The following is a 21713-nucleotide window of genomic DNA, read 5'->3' on the forward strand; positions in this document are numbered from 1 at the left end:
ATGTTGCAAACCATTTAAAGGACTGAATTGAAACAACGACGTTTCATTCCGAAAGAAAAAATGTTTTACCCAGAGATGATTCGTTTTTGCTGTTTAGCCACGAAGGAACTTTGGCCTTATTTAATTTTACGACTTATATTGTCGACTTCGTTCCTAATAAGATTTGATTGAATGTTCCATCGGCATCGGTCTAATAATACTCAGAATCAGTTTCAGAAAAAGCGTGGCTATTTTCATGACATGGAACATGTCTAGCCAAGTTATTAAAAAATAAAACGACGCGGACGACTGCATAGGAAAGGTCGTGGCAATTAATGACATTCGTCGATTTTGTACCGGCTAAATATAACAATATTCCACGTACACTGCAATGCGGAATTCGTGGGTTTCGTGCATAGAAGATTATAGTTAGGTTTGTTCGTTACCGCGAGCGATCGCAAGGCGGAGGAATTCGTTTTATTAGGGCTCTTCACCGTCACGCTCTCAGCAAGATTTCCATTTCTTTGCTTGAGTTTATAGCTTATAGATGTGGTATATCCTTATTTTGCAGCGTTACAGGTTAACGCGTTACAGGTTATTACATATATCAACAAAATTCTGTGAATATTTGCGCCTATGAAACTCATCGCGGGCTACTGTCATCCAAATTTTCGTACAAGAATAAATCGCGTGAATTATTTGAACAGATTTCCTACACTCGCACTCGTGTCTCTCGATCACGACGAATGCCGTGTCCCGCGGATAATAAAGTCTTTCTTTGTTCGAAAAATAGCGAAGCTCATGAAAAGAACGACTTCTGGCGAAAATATCACAGTAATATATAGAATTTTTCAGCCAAAAAGTTATTAGTTTAGGCATTTAGAGTTATTAGGCATTTTTATTTTTGCATTATTAAAATTTTGATACCTTGCGATTGGTAAATGTTTAATATAATATAAAATATATGCAAAGAATTAAATATTTAAAATTAAAGATAAACAGCAATTTTCATAATATTATTAAGTATCAATAAATATGTTTTTGTAAATTGTTGTAACCAACACTTGTGGACCATTGATATTAAAACACAATGTGACCAACTGAAAATTTCTATTAATTTAGAAGCGCTACAATTTTCGAACAATTCGATCACCATTCCATCGATTGAAGTGATTGTTTTTTCGCACTTGAACACAAATTGTGTTGAAAATGGTTCTATACATCACCATAATGTTTTCATCGTCTCTAATGGAAAATTATTCATCGCATTCATGCAGAATTTCGCTATTTTATATTAGCTAATAAAAAGAGACATCGTTGGCAAGATTTAGACATATAATAGTACAAGAAAATTATTTCAAGAATATAATATGTAATATAATATGATACCTGTATGCGAAATTATAAAAGCGAGAGAAAGATTGGTATTGATCGCGTTAGACACCCTTTCCGTATCGCGTGTCCCTCGAGTAGCTCGTCAACAATCTCGCTCCTCTCTCATCTTCAACGTTTCCGAACAGTTGCCGTGATCATAAATCTACGTTATTCCCCAACTGCGTATCAATGTCTCACGAAAGATTTTTTTACCGTAGGATAACGATAAACTCGTTTCCCTCTAGGCACCAAGTACAAACTGCGAATGACGTAATTCGTAACTCACCACAAATAAACGAAGGAATACCATGAGAAAAAACTACTCCGTTTTCATTTCTAAGACACGTAAATAAATAAATAAGAAAGAGAGTAAATACGCGATTAGAATGGTTAGATTAAATTATTGAAATTGCCATATGCGTTTCATGCTCGCGTGAGGTATGTACATTTCGGCTGATGATATATTTCACAAGTCGGAAATGCGTGCCGCAAAAGAATGGTACACAAATAAGTTACACCATTCTACCTTTCGGCGTCATATATTCAATAACAAGGACATGGCCTGCGTTCGTTTATTCACATTAAAATTTGCATTTTTTCAAACTGTCGTTTCTTGCACTATTGTGAAATTTGCTCAATTTGAAAGAGAAAGAATATTATCTACGTAATTTATGTAACTATCTGCAAAATCTCTGTTTATATGATATTCCTGGTTTAAAATAATTTCTCTGGCAAAAAAATTAAAGCTTCGTATCTGTCACAAATAAACAGACAGACTCTTAAAGTTTACGGTAAAGATTGAAGTTGTTCTTTCACCACTCAGAAGGGAAACGAAAGGAAACGTATATATAAAAAGAATTAAATCATCTTGAAAATTTCTATATGTGTCTTAATTCTATACACATTGTGGAATGTACAACATTAACATCGAAACTAGCTCGTCGTAGAGTTATATACCTCATGAAAAAAATAATCCTTTTTTTCTCACAAAGTTGTCACTTTTTGTTGCGTTCAATGTGTAGCACGTGGTGGAGGCACATTGGTGCAACGTAGGCTTCGTTACATCAATAATTGAGTTGCTACGGAGTATATAAACGCGAAGCTTTATTTTCAAAGTGCGTGTAAACAGAGAAAACTTCTATGTAAAGAATTTATCATTGTATTATAATCGATGTACAGAGGGTTTCATAATAAATAAAAAAACTTTAACAATTTAAGACACTTATTGTTAGTTTGAATAATTCACATCAGTAAGTAATACTGTAATTATATGTCATATCAATTTTTTTTATATATTTTCCAAATTTACACAATTAAACGAGATTTAAATTTTATTATAAATGTACCGCGATAAATTTATTGCATATAATCTTTGTAGATGCGAGCGTAGTGACCAATACTAATATAGATCTTCCGATTAAATATAAAGCAATTATTCCTTTCAATCTATGTAACTTATATGCTAACCTTCTGACCTCACAGAGGTATATGGATTCTACTGCGTAATGCTAGATTTATATCCCTCCCTCTCTCTCTCTCTCTCTCTCTCTCTCTCTCTCTCTCTCTCTCTCTCTCTCTCTCTCTCTCTCTCTCTCTCTCTCTCTCTCTCTCTCTCTCTCTCTCTCTCTCTCTCTCTCTCTCTCTCTCTCTCTCTCTCTCTCTCTCTTTGTCTCTCTGTCTCTCTGTCTCTCTGTCTCACGCACCCCAATATGTTATTTAATGCCAAGGGATGACGGTGGAATATCACCTGGCACAGTACCCTAGTATATTTTATTTCATCCGACGCAATAAAAAAACCCTGATATCTACGTTCATCAATATCTACGTTCCTTCCCTTCGACATACCGTCACAAATCTAATGTAAGAAGAAGCTAAAGAATAATATCATCATGATAACGTAAATCTTTTGAACGTGTATATCTTGTCGTCAGTATGCGATACTTGCCTGATAGTAAAATTGAATATCGCGATTATTGGAATTGCATGAATAGTTAGTCATTAAATGTTGCATATCTTCCTAAGAAAAAAAAATAATTTCAAAAAGACCATCATAGATCCTTGACTTGAATAATATACACGAATAACATATAGAAGCCTGAAGCCGAATTAACTATGTTAATTCCGTTTCCATGCATTTTTTAATTCATTTATAATGAATGTCTTTTCAGTGGAAATACGAAAGTATAAAGTTGTTTTCGAGTTTTAGAAAATAAAGTCTCTCATAAAATAAATCTTGATAAAAGTAAGCAACAAAAAACAGATGAGTAGGAAGCACTTAAAAATTTAAGAATAAAACATTGAGAAAAGTTGAGTGCTTTAATGCAGATTTCTGCCCTAGATAAATGGTAGAAGGCGAATATTGATCAGACGTAGTAGAGAATGTAAGGGGTCCGCCATCTGTGCGCATCAAACTTAAGCTACGCGAATTATAAGATCATCTACATATGAACAATCAGAATATATCTTATAAAACAATGAAAAAATAAAATTTGCCATGTTTCTCTGCAGTGCATGTATCTCTATCATGCGAAGCTTATCATTTAATAAGAATTATTCAGTGAATAACTGCATTCACTAAATATCATGAAATTATTTGTTATAAAAGATATTTTTCGAATGCAAGAAATTACAAAAGTTGGAAAGATACAAGACTCGATTAATCTCATATGATTATTTCTCTATCAGCTGAAAAATATATGTTTTTTGTAATTAAGAGTGCCTTGTTATAGAAAAAGATATGACCATTAAACGTCACAATATTATATACCAACTGCGATATTCCATAATAAAAATATATAACATTGCATCTTTCATGTGTTATATACATATATATATATGGAGGGGTAAAAACCATAGTGGTGTAAGTCAAATTTTTAAAAATATTTTCTCATGTGCATAGATGCAATTTATATATTGTACAGATTGCATCTATGCACACGAGAAAATATTTTTAAAAATTTGACTTACACCACTATGGGGGGTTTTTGCCCCTCCATCTATATATATATATACAATTTATATTCTAAATCGGAAATATATTAATAAATAATTAATATTTCTTCATTCAACTTTTTAAACTCTGCTAGGCAATTGCGTGGCGATCCACGTGGCGATAAAGTTTTATTATTTATCGACGTATGCTGAAGAATACTCTGGGGAAGCATAAAACGCTTTGCGTACAGACGGAGATATTTCGTCTGTCATATAAATTTCTAATAAACAATCGCACTTTCCTCGCTATAGCACTAATCATAAACCGTGATCCGAGAACACATTGCACGGGAACGTATGGATTTATTATTGTAGCCAACTTCGAATTACGATGTCGTAACTTCTTTCAGTTCTTCTTCGCCTTCATGAGTTTAAGTTATGCAACAAGAACATTACTGCAAAAGTGGATATCAATTTTCTTAAAAGCATTCCTTCGGTTTCTTTGACTGCATTTATTTATAAACATACAATTTTTTGCAACTTTTTATTCTAGTTTGATTAATAGGTGAGACTTTTCTAAAGGGAAAATATTTGCACTTATCTTTATTATAACTGATAAAAACTAAACTAAACATCCGATTTATATCTCGGATTAATCTTGGATGATTAATTCTTAAAGGTTACGCATATTATCCATATGCATATTATATATTGTTATTTATATATCCAATCTCTTTGAAAAGGAGAGAAATTTTGGGACTGCCAATCAATCTTTTTTTGAAGCGCGCTATATTTATAATATTTATTAAGTGACAATAAAGATTGATGCTATAATGCCGTCAAAAACGCTAACTCTTCTTTGATACATCGAGCGTGGCGAACGGCTGATAAGGCAAGCGAATCAAATACGCGCTGCTTTGAACTCTTAATTTTATTTTATGTTAGGTCTATTATCAGATAAACACGCAATAGCCATTGTAAAGTAAGGAATAAGAAATATGAACGCTGTTTCCAATAACAATGCATCTACAAGAATTCCGTTTCCTTTTTTTTCTCGCATAACCGCAATTCTCACGAATGAGTGCTACATCGAAGGATGCGTGTGATGTGTTGTCAGGTATTCCATCAGAAAGCTGTACTAAATTGCATGCAGATACGAAACATTGTAGGTACTTACACAGAGAAGTGGTACAGGAAGCACTTCCAGCCGGTAGGACGCTCCAGAAAGTTGTAAACTTGACCCTGGAAAGTGGCTTTCCCAGCACGTCGATGTTCCTTGACGTGATAGCGACCTTCCCAGGTATTGCGATCGCCACCGGTTCCCAGCAATAGCCTTGGATCGACACCTGAGGATTTGTCAATTTTACATTTCTATTGAATTCGTAATAAAATCGCAAACAAATCGATACGAGTCATAATATACTACATATAGCCGTAATCAGTCATAATATAAGTACAATATATATTATACTATTCACTATGCAATTTGATTTAAATTCGCCTAAAAGAATAGCTATTGTGTGTATTCGACGGCAAATAAAAGACTTAAAGAATAGAAATATTCCTTTCAACTAAATTATTATAAATTACTATTGAAAAAATTATAATTTTCTAACTATGATTTACAATTTTTTAACAAAAGATGCAAATTTCGACAGTCAAAACGATAGACACAGACATTACAATTTTGCAAAGATGCAACTAAACTACTAAACGCTTATACTGATTGTGAGTACATCCTTTGAAATACAAGACGTTAACGTATCGGCGTTAATTCTCGCCTTTTACGTGTCTATTTTTGGTGCACTTTGGCTTCGCTTTTTCTTTCATCAATCCTTGGCAAACTTGACTGTAACCGAAAGCTCCCTGCTGAAACACTACCGATTGCAGGATATGACGTCATGCACCCTACCGCGAGCCGAGAATGAAACCAATTCGATCAAGTCAATATTTAAAGAATATATCCTCCCCAAAAAATTATAATTAACAATGTCATTGTATACACTGCGCAATTTGCCGCAAATATAGAAGGATAAAAATATTTTATTTAATTGCACGTAGAAAAATGGCACCATTTCAATATCTATCCATCAATCTCAGTCAGTTCAGTATCTAATTATCATTCTATTGAGGTCAAATAATATTTATAAAACTCATGAATGCAGCAGATGCAGTTGCAACTTAATAAATTCAAATATAAAATCAAATGCATAACAAATAATACTAAAAATTGTATCGAAATATGATTGCAATCTTGTAAAATACACAATTTAAATTTTCTTTTAGTACTTAGAATACTATATATACCTAAATAAAATCAAAATTTTTTAAAATATACGAAATAAGTCATATATCTTATCATCTTTCTTTAACAATTGATAAAAATGTAAAGAAAAAAGTTGAATGGTTTAATAAGTTTCTGTGACATCTTTTCCATATTTGTAACAATGGATTCACAAAATGTAGTAACATATTTTCCTTAAACGGAAATATATAATTTTTTTAGAAAAGTAAAAAGATTAATTGTAATATAAAGGTTAATTATAATATAAATAAAATACATTAAAAATTCTTCCGATTATTTTAGCTATAAAAGTATTGAGGTAAGAAATAATTAAATATTTTACAAAATATATAGAATAAAATATATTGTAACAAATAAAATATGAATTTACTAGCTCGAAATGAACTATTGTGATCATAATTACATATATAAGTTCTTTTTGAAGAATAAAGAGATAAGTACAATTTTTTCTTTATTGCAATGTGACCATATGGCTGTAATAAAGATCATAACACTATTGAAATATTATAACATTCAACCATTATACATATATTAACCAAGCTTAATTTAGCAGAATTAATTCACAAATTATATCAGTACTATCGATTTGAAATTTTGTGGTCGGCTATTACATTTTTCATATGCGGTTCCGTGTTGTGGCCAATTTCCGATCCCTGAATTAGCAACTGGCATATAATGTGCTATCAGTTGATCAGAATATTGATGCGAATAATGTAAATACGTTTACGGAGAAAATTTGTGAATTAATGGACTTGGAATAATTAATCGATTTTATACATTTCCACGATGTAATATAAATATACTTTGCATGTGTCATTTATTTGCAAGAAATAAGAGTGTATTTTGTTTTATTATAACATAAGTTGTATACAACATTATCATATTGTTTACAACTATATTTTAGTTTAATTCATCAAACATACAAAATTTAATAAATATAATTTAATAAATAATGTAAAACTTACACATTAAAAAAATAAAACGTTCTAATATTAACAATCAAAGCTTTTAAAAGATTCAAACGCTCATCGCTAGCAGTGAGCGACAAAAATCGTACGAAACTTCCTTCAAAACTAAAGATCGATACTTTGCAGATATTGGTGATTTTTTTAAGCGAGTGTAAAATAAAGTAATAAATTTTTTTTTCTCACCGCCAACCAAAGTGTCATTGTTGTCAGACTGCAAGGTAGCACTGGTGTCAGATAGGGGTGACGGGGCCGGTCTTAAATCCGATGGCGGTTCCAATCTCAGTAATTCACTTCCGCCATCTCCACCTCCTCCATTTCCTCTGCCAACCTGTACAATCGTCACATTCAGAGGTCCCCGGTTACCTACCGTAAAACAGAGAGAGAGAGAACGAGAGGATACCATGATGAACCAGCTCGTTAAGAATAAATGATCGAATGCGAGAAAAGGGATTTTCTTTATATTAATTACGTTAATTATTTTATTAATTATACGCGTTACGAATCCGCCCACCTTGCTGCGCAAAATTATTATTAGAAAGCAGCGACTGAAACGCGAAGGCGGGGTAAAGATCAGCACTTCGCAAGAGTGTCATTAAGTGGTAATTAACCCTCGTATCATTTTCACCCTCACCCTCGAATAAGCCGAGCTAAAATTGAATCCGTTTAACCGGACAAGATATTCTCTCTCTTAACCGGCCGCGATTCGTTTGTATGATAATTCGATGCACAATCAATGGTATGACATTTATTGATTCAGCGGATTGTCTTATAGTATATATATATATGTATATATATGTGTGTGTGTAAAAGGGTGAATCGTGCTTTAATCCGGAAAGAACGTTATACGTGCAATGTGCGGACGTCATATCTCGTTGCGGATATAGAGAGAATATCAGCGTTGAGCTGAACGAAAACTGCGGCGTGCAATTACTGCTCGTAACCAGCGTATCAATTAAAATTAATAATTAATTAATCAATGTATATATTATTAAGCAATCATACATTATACTCAAACGTGGCGTTATATAGTACAGTTATTTTTTTCTTTAACCAAACGTGCATTCTAGAACAGGGATTACATTAATCTTTTCTATCACAATTATGCATACATTCGAGACAAACCAGTTTCACAAAAAAAGATGTCAAATAACACCGAATTTCGTATAATATGTTTGACAAGTATTTTATTTTTATAATCGTTGACATTTAATTCATATTTATAGATGTTTGATGTACGCTCAAATAAATTTAAAATTATTTCTTTTCTTTAGTTTATTTTTACAACATGTCGAAAGGGCATCTCGAAACTATTAATATACATATTACTAAATTACTTTTTTAAATGTAATGCCATATTTTTTTATTTATATGTCAATAGAGCTATTTGAAACAAATTTATTAACAGAGATCGCTACAGGATCCGAAGATATCCTCTCACACACACACACACACACACACACACACACACACACACACACACACACACACATTAAATCCATTTTAACATATATTTCAAATTTTATTTACTATAAAACAGAGCTATAAAATAAATAAATAAATTGGGAAAGCAGGAAATATATGTATAATAAATGTTTAGGAAAACAATACATTTTACTTTGCCCTTTAGGCGGCCTTGATAAAAATTGAATTTGAGATTTGAATCTTTTTAGGCGAACGTACTGACTGGAGTGTTGTAAACCGTTGCGACCTTTACACATGTGTAGCCAATAAAGAGAAACGTTGAAATTTTATCGTTTCAGACTGGCACTCGTAAAGTTGGGATTTCCATGAATTTCCGTGAATTATATGTAGGTACATGAAGTTTCCGCCATTGGCGGAATCCGGATCGGATTTTCATGGAAGTTCAATAACAGGCGAGTTGAGTCATCCCGAGGCATTTTAATATGTCTATACATATACTACACGTCTATACACACACACACACACACACACACACACAGGAACTCGTGCGCATACGCGTTCTATATAATCTGCCCATAATCTTCTGTCGAGCGCAGCAAGACTAAACCTTTGTTGTAGCTCTTCCCTCACTTTTCATTAAGCCTACAACATTTTAACGATGGGCATATAATAACACAATATACCCATCGCGTACAAGCACAATTAAAAATTAAGCTCCACCATCATGCGTTTATGTTGCAGGAAAGTATTCTTAAACGAGAAAATTACTTCCTATAGAGGCAATACTTTCTATAGAATTAATGCGCACTTACGGTCCGGGATAATCCATTAAAACGGAAAAAACCATTAACCATATTATATATATATATAAACCGGTAAATGTTTTCATTAGCGAAATTTACAACAAACAGGGTGCAAGATGTTATTATTGAATATATCGCAAAACTTGTTATTTCAATTTTAATAATTATACAGATTAAAAAACGTAAAGAGAATATAAAGATTTTTAGATAAAAGAATTTATACGTAAAAAAAGAAGACAAAGTAACAAACTTGTTGGGCTATATTACTACATTACGTTGATTAAGAATACATATTTTTCATTAAATGTGATTATGTATTTTCTATGTAATAAATTTATCTCATTATTCCACGCATAAAGGTATATTAGAAAAAGGTTATCAAAAATGTGAAAATATAATATGAAATATTTTGTAAACTATATAGACTTTTCATACCTTTTTATGCAAAATGACTAGAAAAATCGAATTATGTAAAAAAACCATACAGTTGCATTTAAAGAAATATTAATAACATTGATACCTCGTAAAAAAGATTATAAAAGGCTATAGATTTATTTATTTTTTATACATAATATTTTCTCCTAAACTTATGAAATTTTTACTTAAAAACATTTTTTTCTAAAATAAAAACAAAGGAATTCTTTAGGATAATTAAAATAGTTTATATTGTATAGTGTACAAACTACTAAAATAGTTTATACTGTATAGTGTGTGTGTGTATATATATATATGACATGATATATTTGAATATTCTCCCACTCCTAAGGATTGTTTAAAATATCCCGCATATTATAGATAGTCCTTCTGCTTATTTTGTACCTCCACATTAAGGATAAATTTTAGAGAAAGGCATCGCACCATAGGGCCGACTCACCTATTCTGGAGGGTGGAAGTAACAGCCCTTGAGCCTCCTCGAGTGGCATGGCGTGTCCGTGATCGCGGTAATGATGAGCGCGGTCTCTCATATCTCCTCCCGGCTGCAACAATCGCGCGGCTTTTCACGATGTTCCTCGCCGGATAATGGCAATCGTCGGAGACCGGGACCGGGACCGGAAGCAGGAAGCTGGCTGAGTCCTGAGGGACTCCTGCTGATGACGGCGGACGGTGATTGAGCGTCATCGCCCCGCCGTCACAACTAAAACCATGCCCAGGTCACCAAGATCGCACGATTCTCCAGCTTGCGTCAGTAGGGCCTCGTCGATTGCCGTCTACTTTCGCCCTGTCGAAAAGAAAATCTCTCTTCGTAGATGGGATACCGTCGAAATATACCAGGAATTAAGTATTTAAAGCGTGATAAAATAATATCTCGAAAAATTCTAACTTAAGAAAAAAAATCTAAACATATAAAAGTTGTAAAACTTCCCGAAGAACACATCTGTGAACTACATTACATTATTCATAAACAGCACCGTTCGTAATAAATGGCAATAATAACTTTACTAAATAAGAAACTCGACTTTTCCTCTTTATTAAAATTTTAATCTCAAATTTTGGATGATAAAAAAATAATACTTTACCCAGTCAGAAATGATTAATCGAGTCGAAGTCGATTTGAGATCGATGCGTCGATGAATGATCGATGTCGAATACTGATATGGTTAATATTTTTATCATCTTCGATCTCGTCATAGTTATTCTTATATTAATTGAGCAATTAAAAATATTTCTATAAGATTTCTATTGTCTTTCGGCCAGTTCTATATCGAATTGATGCAAAATTGAAAAGCACAGTATATATACTGTGTATTCGATGTAGAATTGCAGGGGGGAAGGGAAGGAGGTTGTAGAAGGACCAAAAAGCATTAGAAATCTAATAGAAATATTCACAATTGCTCAATTAGCAATAAAAACAATTATAATGAGGTCACAGATGACAAAAATATCAACCACTATTCGATAGCGATCATTCATCGACACATCAATATCAAATCGACGTTAATTCGACTAATCATTTCTGGCTGTTATATATCATATCCTATGTTGTTACTGAAATAATTTACTGAAATAATTGAATATAAATTAAATATCATAGGATTGAATCGAAATTAGTATATACATATATCCACTACCCCTCTCCACCAAAAAATCGAGAAATCAATTTCGCTATAGATGTTTTACACAATGAAACATCATAATTAGTTCTCTCATTCGAATTACACAATGAAACACGAGAGAACAAAGAAACCTCTTCTCTGCTTAAATTGTCTGGTTCGCCATTTATCTGGGTTTACATGTGCTCAAGTTTCGTGGTCGATGTACTCCGGCTATTCATAACGGAATACGGTATTGTTTGCGAGTATTGTTGCCAGAGTAACGGAACAAAGTGAATATTAGCAACAATAAACTTATACAACTCTTCTTATTATTGTTTATTAGAGGTTTATACTAATCTCTTACATAACTCTACCGGCGTTCTACACCTTGTAAAACGCATTATCTATTTATAAAAAAATATAGATTTAGGCAGTTAAAACAGTTTGGAAGCATGTTTCTTCAATAAATGCATAAATAATTTCCATCTGATGAAAATGCTCTCGTCACTTCATTCGATTATGCAGGATTTTCCAAATTTTCTGACTCTGTTGTAGAAGCCTGATATTTTATGCTCTCTGTACGCGCAGGCATTAAAGTGCGCGAGTACCCTCGGTGTTTGCTTATGGTACACATATGTGCGTGTAATATTGTAGATCGATAGTCGACGTGTCTCGGTTAGTAGGTCTAGTTCGTAAGAATTATATAGTTGCCGTATAGACATGCGATTCACTCGATCGTGCCCCCTACCTGCGACAACGACATTATAGCACTACACTTTTCTTTCCTCTGTCTCTCTCTTTTTTTTTTGTACAGTTCTCTATATTCTCCATAAGCTGTTATCGCGAGCAAGTTGCTGATTACCATAAAAAATATGCTCAGTAGGGAGTAGAATATAAAATATGCACAGTAAGGATAGAGCAGTAAGTGAAGAAGCAATCGTGATAATCTTTTATAAAATCGAGCAAATCACGTTCTTCATTTGTTAACTCTAATAACTCAAATTCTTAAATTATCTTCTAAATCACTATAATCTGTATTTTTAATTACATTGTCTACATAATACAAATTCTGTAAAAATAATCACAAATGAAATTATTGTATAATAATCAATATTAAATTAAGATATAATAATATCAAAGTATTATAATAAATAATATGTAATATTACAGCATTAAATAGCACATGATAGGTACTAAAGAAAAGAAATTGCGAGTTTACGATAGTAAATTCTTTATTGTCTGATTAATCGACAAATATATGGTAGATTGATGCGGGATATTCGTTGCTTACATAAATCACTTTCGGCGGGCGTAGGCTCGCGCGAGCTTTCTTTGTCCGCTCGACGGCGATTATTTATCAAAGTGCCTTTGGAAAATTTCTGGAAACGAAACAGCGCCATTCGTAATTCCGAATCCCTTATATCCCCTATATCCTTTTTCTCTACCTATATTTATCACGAGAGAGAAGAAAAAAATTCTGGAAAGGATTAATAAGTCGTCGTCCATTCACGTACATTAATTGAGATGGAAACGTACGTGAAAATTGCAAGCTAGATCGTTCGTTTTTCTATGATCGTTTCCAATGAATACAGAACACTACCGAATCTCTGCTCTCCCTTTTCTCATTCGATTGCAATAATGATAATAAAACATACTTTGACTTCGTAGATGCAATGACAAAAACTCAGTATGTATTCGTCAGGCTCTCGAACGGTGATGTGGCTCTATAGGTTTAAGGATTTTATATTTTTGTAACTACGAATACCTATACACAATTTATGTTTACCTATGATATTTTATACTACGGCTGAAGAAGACTCGGTGAAGTCGAAACGTTCCGTTCTTTGTATATATGTTAATTAATTATATGGTTTAACATCTATTAATGCTCGATCATTGGCCTTTTTCTTTTTAATTAAAACCAGTTTTTCCAAAAAATTTTCTCTAACAAATGATTTTCTCGTTAAAGAGAAGGATGCGGTGTAAAATCGTATAGGCCCGAAACTATTTTTATGTTCCATTTCTCATCACTGACACAAATCAATATAAACATTATAAACCTCTTTTTCTTCTTTTTCTCACAGAATTAACTATATTTTGATCAATACTGTCTTCTAAATAATTTCTTTTTACATTTCAATAATTGTTTGAAAAAGATCAATTATTTACAACTTTGATTGCTCGTAACTTTTGATGAAATTTTAATTTTTTTAAAGCAAACGATTAATCTAAGTAAATTCTAAGTCTATTTATATCTGAAACGTTTTTTAAAAATTAGAAAAATCGGTTTAATATATTTCTTAAGAAAAAAGTACATAAACGTTTAAAATACGTAATTTTTGAACGTTGAAAGCGCTTCGAAAGTTTTGGTCCTGTTTAGCGTCACTTCATACTTAAATGATCTATCCTCTATTCTTTATCCATTTCAAGGCTATAATATAGATTTTGATAAACAAAAAAATTTTTAATAAATTGTTGCAGTTATTTCTTAATTATCCGCTTCTAAACATGGGTGGGTGGGCTATATGTTTAACTTCATTGTTCAAATATTTTATAGATATGTTAAAAAGTCCTTTTATATAGTTCACAATGTGCAAAAAACAGTTTACTTTTATAAAAAGTACAGAAATTTGATATTTTTATCATTTTCAAGTGCACCTTATAATTTCGTGATCACAGGCATGTCCGTTGATTTCATATGACGAGTCAGTTAGACGAATAGACCGCACTTGAGAAGGGCTCGAACCTTGAGCCGAAACGTAGTGCATATTTTCTACTTTGTGCCAGTTAGTCGAGCAATAAAATAATATTTATGTTTTAATCACTGGCGGATAAAGTTATTTTTCTATATGCACCTTATAAATTATAAAATATGTTGTAACTAAAAAGGCGAGAAATGTAAAGACAGAAATATAGAATACTTAGATTTTTTTTATAAAGCTCAACTATCGAAAAAACTGATTTTTATTTCATATTGTAAATCAATTCATATTCTTTTTTTTATTATTCTCTTTTTTATCCTTTCGGCTATTTTAGTCAATCACCGACACAGAAATTTTATGCAAATATTTCATAGCGTCTTGGAAAATATGATTTAGTCTGGCAAAAAATATTAAACTCTACAAGGAGAGCGTACAATATAACTATCATACAAAACATACAGCTCTGATATCGTTTGTTTTTGTTCGACAGACAATGATATCTTTAAAGCCTATTAAAAGCACTTTTAAAAATGTATTAAAAAGAAGAATAATGCGGTGCCGAAAAAACATCTTATCGTAACTGTAAAAAGAAACTAACAGATCGATGTACAAGTCGACAATGTGTTTCTACTGCTTTTCACGAGTAAAACATCTGCTTCTGACAGTCCGAGAGTTTAAATTTTAATGCATGAATTGATTCGCTGTTACAAGCTGCGTAAAAGTTGTCGCCTATAGTTACTCGTTACTCAACAGCTTTGACAATCCGTATGTTCTTAACTGTTCATGCCGCGAACGGATGATTTCAGCGGTATATGGTATATGGTATATGGTATATTAGTTAAAGAAAGATTCGATTTAACTTGCGAAAAGGTTTTCTCTCACTAAATGTAGATCCAATACCGAAAAGATTTCTCAGGCCGATTAAAGACGCAGCGACCATTATCTGCTCCAAGAGGAAGTTTGATAAAATTAAACATTGATCTTTCTAATTAATCGTAAAATTGAAGTAGGAAAATGTGAGACAATAAGGTTTTCAATTTTACAACCGTATTTGCATATTATAGGATACGTAATACGTATTAAGTTCCACATTATTTGTTCAATACCTATTCGCAGAATCAATGATCGAACTGTTTGATCTTTTCTTAATACTCGGAGATTTGGCTACACCAATAATTCATCAAAGAAAATTCTCATAAAAATTATATATTCGTTGCACAAATAGGAGAATTTTTGTTTCTTTTCATCTAACAATATATTACTTATGTAATGGTAATTGTGGAATTTTATTTAAAAATTCAAGTTATAACTCTTCGCAAATATACCTATAGACCCGAAAGATCCGAATAGTTGAAAGTTCAAGCTCAAAACTTGGAGCGTTTGTATTGTTCGGTTATCAGAATGTTCCAAATATTATTCGCGAAATAAGGATTAAGACACAGTTATCTGCCGCGTGCAGACACACCAAATTTAACTACTTTAGTCAACAGTTCCACTGACACTTTCCTCATTTCGGCGCTTTCACTTGATTTCCTACGACACCTCTTGCGCGCGCTAAATTTGTCAAACAATCATTTCAAGTATCTATCTATATGTTCTTTCCACACCAATTCCGTTAATCGACATCATTTATTACAGTATATATTGAGGAAATATTAATCATCTCTTGGAACATCATTTCACTTTGCTCCGTAATTTGATAAAGGTGGATAAGGTGCAATGTTAAGATACACACAGCCTAAATCGACTTGTCGGGCAGCACGACGATGTTAAAGCTCGAGAGCGCTGTACCGTCGAATAAGTAAGAAAAACTTAATACTGACAAGCTCAAGCCTGACATTTGAAGAAAACGTGAGCTTCGAAACTTCTACGATGAGAAATAAACGTTTCTATTAGATCTGTAGAAAATGATCGATTTTGTTATTCCTTCATTATTGATAAAATATTCTTTTATATTCTTGGTTGACGCGTTAAATATTATTTTAAATTTTATATCCTCCTGAATTTATTATACTCACTGTTCAAGCTATCACTTATTCTAAAAATATAACATTTTATATTTTTATAATCCATTTACATCCATTTCAAAAATTATTTTCTTTTCTCTCAACATAATTTTATAACGACGACAAATAAAAAAGTTATATAATATTGTATATTACTGTCATAGATAGATTAAGCAAAGCACAAGCTTTAGATACTCACAGACACATTCGCGCGGGCGTGCGCATATTTATATGCATACATAGAAATAATAAAGAAAAAACTTAATATTTTGTTTCAGAATTTACGATAACAAAGATAAAAGCAGTCACTATTTTTCTATTAAGCACAGTAAAATATGTATCTAATCAATTTTTAAAATGTTAAAATTTATATAAAAATCAAAATTGCCAAAATTGCAAGAAACTCGTGAGATTCTAATCTCATTTAGGATATTCACTTTTTTCATACCGAGTTTCGAGTTTTACAGTAGAAAGGTGTGGTCGCGATAAGATGCCTTGAAATCGAGCATTAAAAATTGATATTTAAGAATCATCGTCGGACGTGCTGTATACTCATTGCATACTTTCGTAATATCGCGTGACACTGTACCCTTTCTCGCTCCCTTTATCGCGTGCACATAGCGTTTTTCAGTGACCCATGACTTACGTCGGCTTAATTATGTCGATGTTTGACGAGCAATTTTGCTAATGTCCTAGCTTTCAATGTTCTGGTGTGAAATAACGTGCATTTAATGAATTATGGTTCTGAGATCTTGTTAGAAATATGAGAGAGATACGAGAGAGAGAGAGAGAGAGAGAGAGAGAGAATAATGTAAATCTCACATTTATTTATTATTTAAGACATCTAATTGTAAGAATACAAAAAATAAAAGAGAAAAATATCGTATTAAAATTAATTCTTTCTGTTAATTATTCATTTTTCATACTAACAATAAGAAGAACTAGAAGGCAAAGTTCAAAAAGCTTTAAGAGGCCCCATGTATCTTTGTTATTATTAATTAAAGAAGCCTGCAAAGAATTAACGTAAAGAGTTCCGTATTTTGTTGTTGTACTTTTGACAAACGTCGACAAATCTATTCAACGCGAAAAGAATCCCAAAGATTTCTAATTCTCGTCAGCACTGCAAGATTATCATTAGCGCGAGCTGTCCTAGGAAAAGCTCGTTCACAGTGCTCGTTGCTCTATTTTCCGAGAACATATCACACGTCAAGGAGAATAATATGTAATTATATCCCTCTCGTATTCTCCTTTGTACGGAAACAAAGCTCCAGAATAATTGAGAAAGTAGACTAATCCGCGGCTTGATATTTTAGACTACAAAGAAAGTAGTTGACGAAAAAAAAGAGATACAAAACGAAAGAAAAAAAGTAAGAGGAACGAAAGCGTTATTACTGTCTCGTTATTTCGAAGGAACACAAAGAAAATGCGCTTCTTTTTTTAACGATAATATATGCTGACAAATTAGAGGCGGACCCAAAAAGAGGGATATCCGATAAAGTTGATACTAGCGATAGTGGAGCGTCCATTATTCCATCACAATCGAGGCGAGAACAATGTAAACGGATCGATATGTAATTAGTGAATATTACTAACAAATAAAGCGAAGGTGACGTGAGTATTTGGAAGTAAATATGTAATGTGTAAAAACATGAAAATACCGAGTTGAAACGAAGAAATTATCCGTAGTGCAACCAGGTATTTTCTAATTGTCAATTTCGTATTTTTCGTTCGCAAACACGCTCTTTGCATAAAATTAATTAACAATTCAAGATGCAAATTTGAATATAAAGGGGCTATATATTCTTGAGATACTAATCGCAATTAAAAAATAACTAATCATTTTAAATTCTGACATAAATGCACACTTTTTCATTAAAACCATCATCAATTAGTTGAATCGAGTTTGGTTTTTGAGTTATTTTGTGTTCGCAACGTATTACACGAAAGATCGACAGTACTCAATAATTGATAGCAATAATCAATACTCAAGATCAAGCAATGTAGTAGAAATCGTAATTGCATGAAATAAAAAGTATCGTGACGTGAATTACTCAGCGACACACACAATTACGAAAGGTTACTATACTGCAGCCAAAAAACTGTCGTTTTTTTCTCCCGACGGGATTACTCAGCGTTAATTATTCTCTTCGACATTAACGTAATAACTAACCGTTCTTCACCCTAAGTTTTTTATTATTAACGTTAACAACTTACTCGGCGTACATCGCGTGACGTGAGTCACGAAGAATAACGTTTCGTCATGCTGTTTCGGCGCAATCTTGTAACCCACACGGTGTTGTATATACATATATGTTATATATGTATATTAGAGATTATAGGACGACCGATAAGACTCGGATGTTTATCTATTTATCTAAGCTCTGCGATCTTCACGCTTCGACATGCACATGCACGATGTTGCGTGTTTCATTCGACGACTTTTCCGTAACGTTTTTTTCTCCTCGAAAGCAGGCTTAAGAGTAAAACAGTCGACGGTCATGTCATGGAGTTTCTGAGGGAGCGACAACGTTTCTCGACGATTTAAATTTAAGGTGTTCGACGTTCGACGTTCGACGTTCGACCTTCGACCTTCGACATTTAAAGAGCAGCCTCGTCTATGCACGAAGAACGTGATTCTTCGGAAATTCTATGAATTACTTTACGCAATTGGACAGTCATCTTATGCTCGATCGTCAAGCGGTTTAACATGAGCGTCACGACATTCATGCTAATTGTAAGCTCACGCGGAATCGATTTTGGAAAACGCAGCTTTAAGCTTTAAACGATTGAAAAACTAAAGTACCTATTTAAGTAAAGCCTCGCGCGAGCATCGAGATTCAATATATCAATAATATATATAATAGATTAATCGTTGATCGTTGACAAGTCAAACTGCTGATCGCGATTGACAATTGTGACAATTAAAAACGGTGAATCGAGACACGGTATTCACCGTTTCATTTCGATTACCGTAGTGGACCGTACCTGTTGCAAGAGGAGCAAAGGAAAGTGGTCCCGGCTCCAGGCGCGGTGCTCCAGTGCTCCAGGAACTCGTCCCCCCGCTCGCGTTGTCGAGGTTGGACAGGTTGGACTGGCCCTCGTGGTGACGCCGTCGTCCGTCGTTGTATCCGCCAGGCGGATACAATTAGAATACAGTCACGTGCTAGCACTGCTAGCTGCTCGGCGCTCGCGGCTCCGACTCGCGGCGCGGCGCCGGCGGCATCGATTCGCCCGATGAGCCGCGTTCCGCGTTCTGTTTGGTTCTGTCTTCTGTCTTCTGTCTCGCGAGCGACCGTACGCTCCGTGCCCTCCGTGGTTACGCTCACTCGTCGCGCGATAACGGCAACGCGATAACGTACGTTACGCGCATGCAAACGACACGTGTCTCGACTCTCCGCTCTCCGCTCTCCGCTCTCCGCTCTCGCTTATCGCACGCGCGTTCGCGATTCTTGCGGCGCGGTGCGGTGCGGCGCAGCGCGACAAGAATCCGCTCGCCTGACCGAGCAGATTTCGCCTTCACGCGTAGGCGCGCGCGAGCGCGCGCGCGCGCGCCGTCCCTTCCTCGGACGAAAGACGGAAGAAGCGGAGCGATTTGGCCTTTCACGACAGGCCGCGGGAGGTTCGACGAGCGCTGTCAATTCTCACTGTTGGCCGGTCACGGACCGAGCTCGACGGCATTGACTCCAATTTTCCGAGACCAGAGGCGGGCAGGCGGACAGGCGGGTCTAGACTCTAGCGGGTCTAACGGGTCGTCCTGCGGCGCGACGGACGAGCGCGGAGCGGGACAAGCGGAACGAGCGAATCTGATAGGAGGGTAGCACGCGCGCTGTGACGCTCTATCACTATGGCGCACCGCGTCCGCGCAAGTGCCGGCACACGGCAGTCACGGCACCCCACGGCCCACGGCACCCGCACCCGTAGTCCCGACACTCTCGACTCCCGTAATCCGCTGGTCCACGCCCCGCGCCCCGCGCCCCACGGCAAGCGGCAAGCGGCATGGGCAGGGCGGCGCAAACCAGGGTTCGACTACTAACTCCGATCCACCGTCTACCACCGCGGCACCGCGTTAACTCATCCTCCAATGTCCCACTTGTATCCTAATTGTGATTCGTACAACTGAATTTAAATAATTATAACGCAATTAAGAGATTATGAAGAAACAGAATAAATAAAAATGATAATAAAGCAGACCTGCGAAAATGAAATTGTACTCGATAATAGAATTAGCAATATTGCTCGACATTTTACGAAAAAATAAAAGTAAAATCGTCATATAGAATTATGTTAAAAGGAAAATCAATTTACACATATACATATATAATATAAAACGCGATTAATAATTGATTTTTCATTTTCGAGATGAAAGAGATCTTAGAGATCAGCGAATCGTCGCACGCAGGCTCCTCTCTGCTCCTTTCTTCTGCCTCGCACCTCGCACATTCAAGACACGTTTACGAACAATGCGAGGAGTACGTCATCTACTTTTTATAACAAGGATAATTTAATAACGCGATAGAGCTATGTGTATATAAAAAAATGTTTCTACATAGAAATATTATATTAAAAGAAAAATAGATCTGCAACATAAATCGCGATTATCTCCATATAGAACCGTCGACCCCGTTTTCGTGATTAAAAAAGACGTACGATTCGTCAATGCAGTTTTCTTTCTACTTTTTCCACGTTCAAGATAAACACACGTTCGTGAATGACGATGAATGCATAATCCATCCACTTTTTTGTAAAAAAGAGAGAGAGAGAGAGAGAGACAGAATTACATATATATCACCAGAAATATAGCACTTTCACCCCTAATTGTAGATCACGCTGTGGGGTTAAATCTACATGGTTTCAGTCCTGCCAACTTTGCCAATATGGTTCTATGCAGGACAATGCAGGATCATGCAGGATCCAGCGAATACGAATGGTAAAATATCGTAATACTGTGGTAAGGGGGTTGCAATTACATGCCTTTCCAGTGGGTCTCCGTTACAAACTGGCCGCGATGGAACCAACGGAACGGCGATGATTATAGATCGTGCTCGGTCATGCTGTTTTACTTTATTACGAGGACACCGCGAGCCGCGACAAGCCGCGAGCCGGCAATACGTGACGTCACTCCAACCCAACGTTGGCAACGTTACGTTAAGCGCGCGCGCGACGTTTCCGCTTATATCGATATAGTTTAAA

The 21713-nt window shown here is 34.7% G+C and overlaps 1 protein-coding gene across 2 annotated transcripts in view; it reads right to left on the reverse strand.

The window, feature by feature from the left end:
* The window catches only part of LOC139775243 (uncharacterized), a 30148-nt gene extending 9446 nt beyond the window's left edge, over nt 1-20702 (reverse strand). Inside the window, exons 1-5 of one of the 2 annotated variants that reach the window (XM_071711085.1) lie at nt 19509-20700; nt 10657-11001; nt 7741-7920; nt 5462-5630; nt 4301-4739 (exon numbers count right to left, since the gene is read on the reverse strand). In XM_071711085.1, coding sequence (XP_071567186.1) covers nt 4721-4739; nt 5462-5630; nt 7741-7920; nt 10657-10747 — 459 coding nt within the window. In that variant the 5' untranslated portion in view covers nt 10748-11001; nt 19509-20700 and the 3' untranslated portion in view covers nt 4301-4720. Of the gene's footprint in view, nt 1-4300; nt 4740-5461; nt 5631-7740; nt 7921-10656; nt 11002-19508 lie in introns of those variants that run through there. The other variant, XM_071711084.1, reaches the window with a different exon arrangement.
* Nucleotides 20703-21713: the final 1011 nt, after the last annotated feature.

The sequence above is a fragment of the Temnothorax nylanderi genome, unplaced genomic scaffold (genome assembly GCF_030848795.1).
Source record: "Temnothorax nylanderi isolate EJ_2023f unplaced genomic scaffold, tnyl_v1.0 TNYL_tig0094_pilon, whole genome shotgun sequence".
In the NCBI taxonomy this organism is placed as follows: Eukaryota; Metazoa; Arthropoda; class Insecta; order Hymenoptera; family Formicidae; genus Temnothorax; species Temnothorax nylanderi.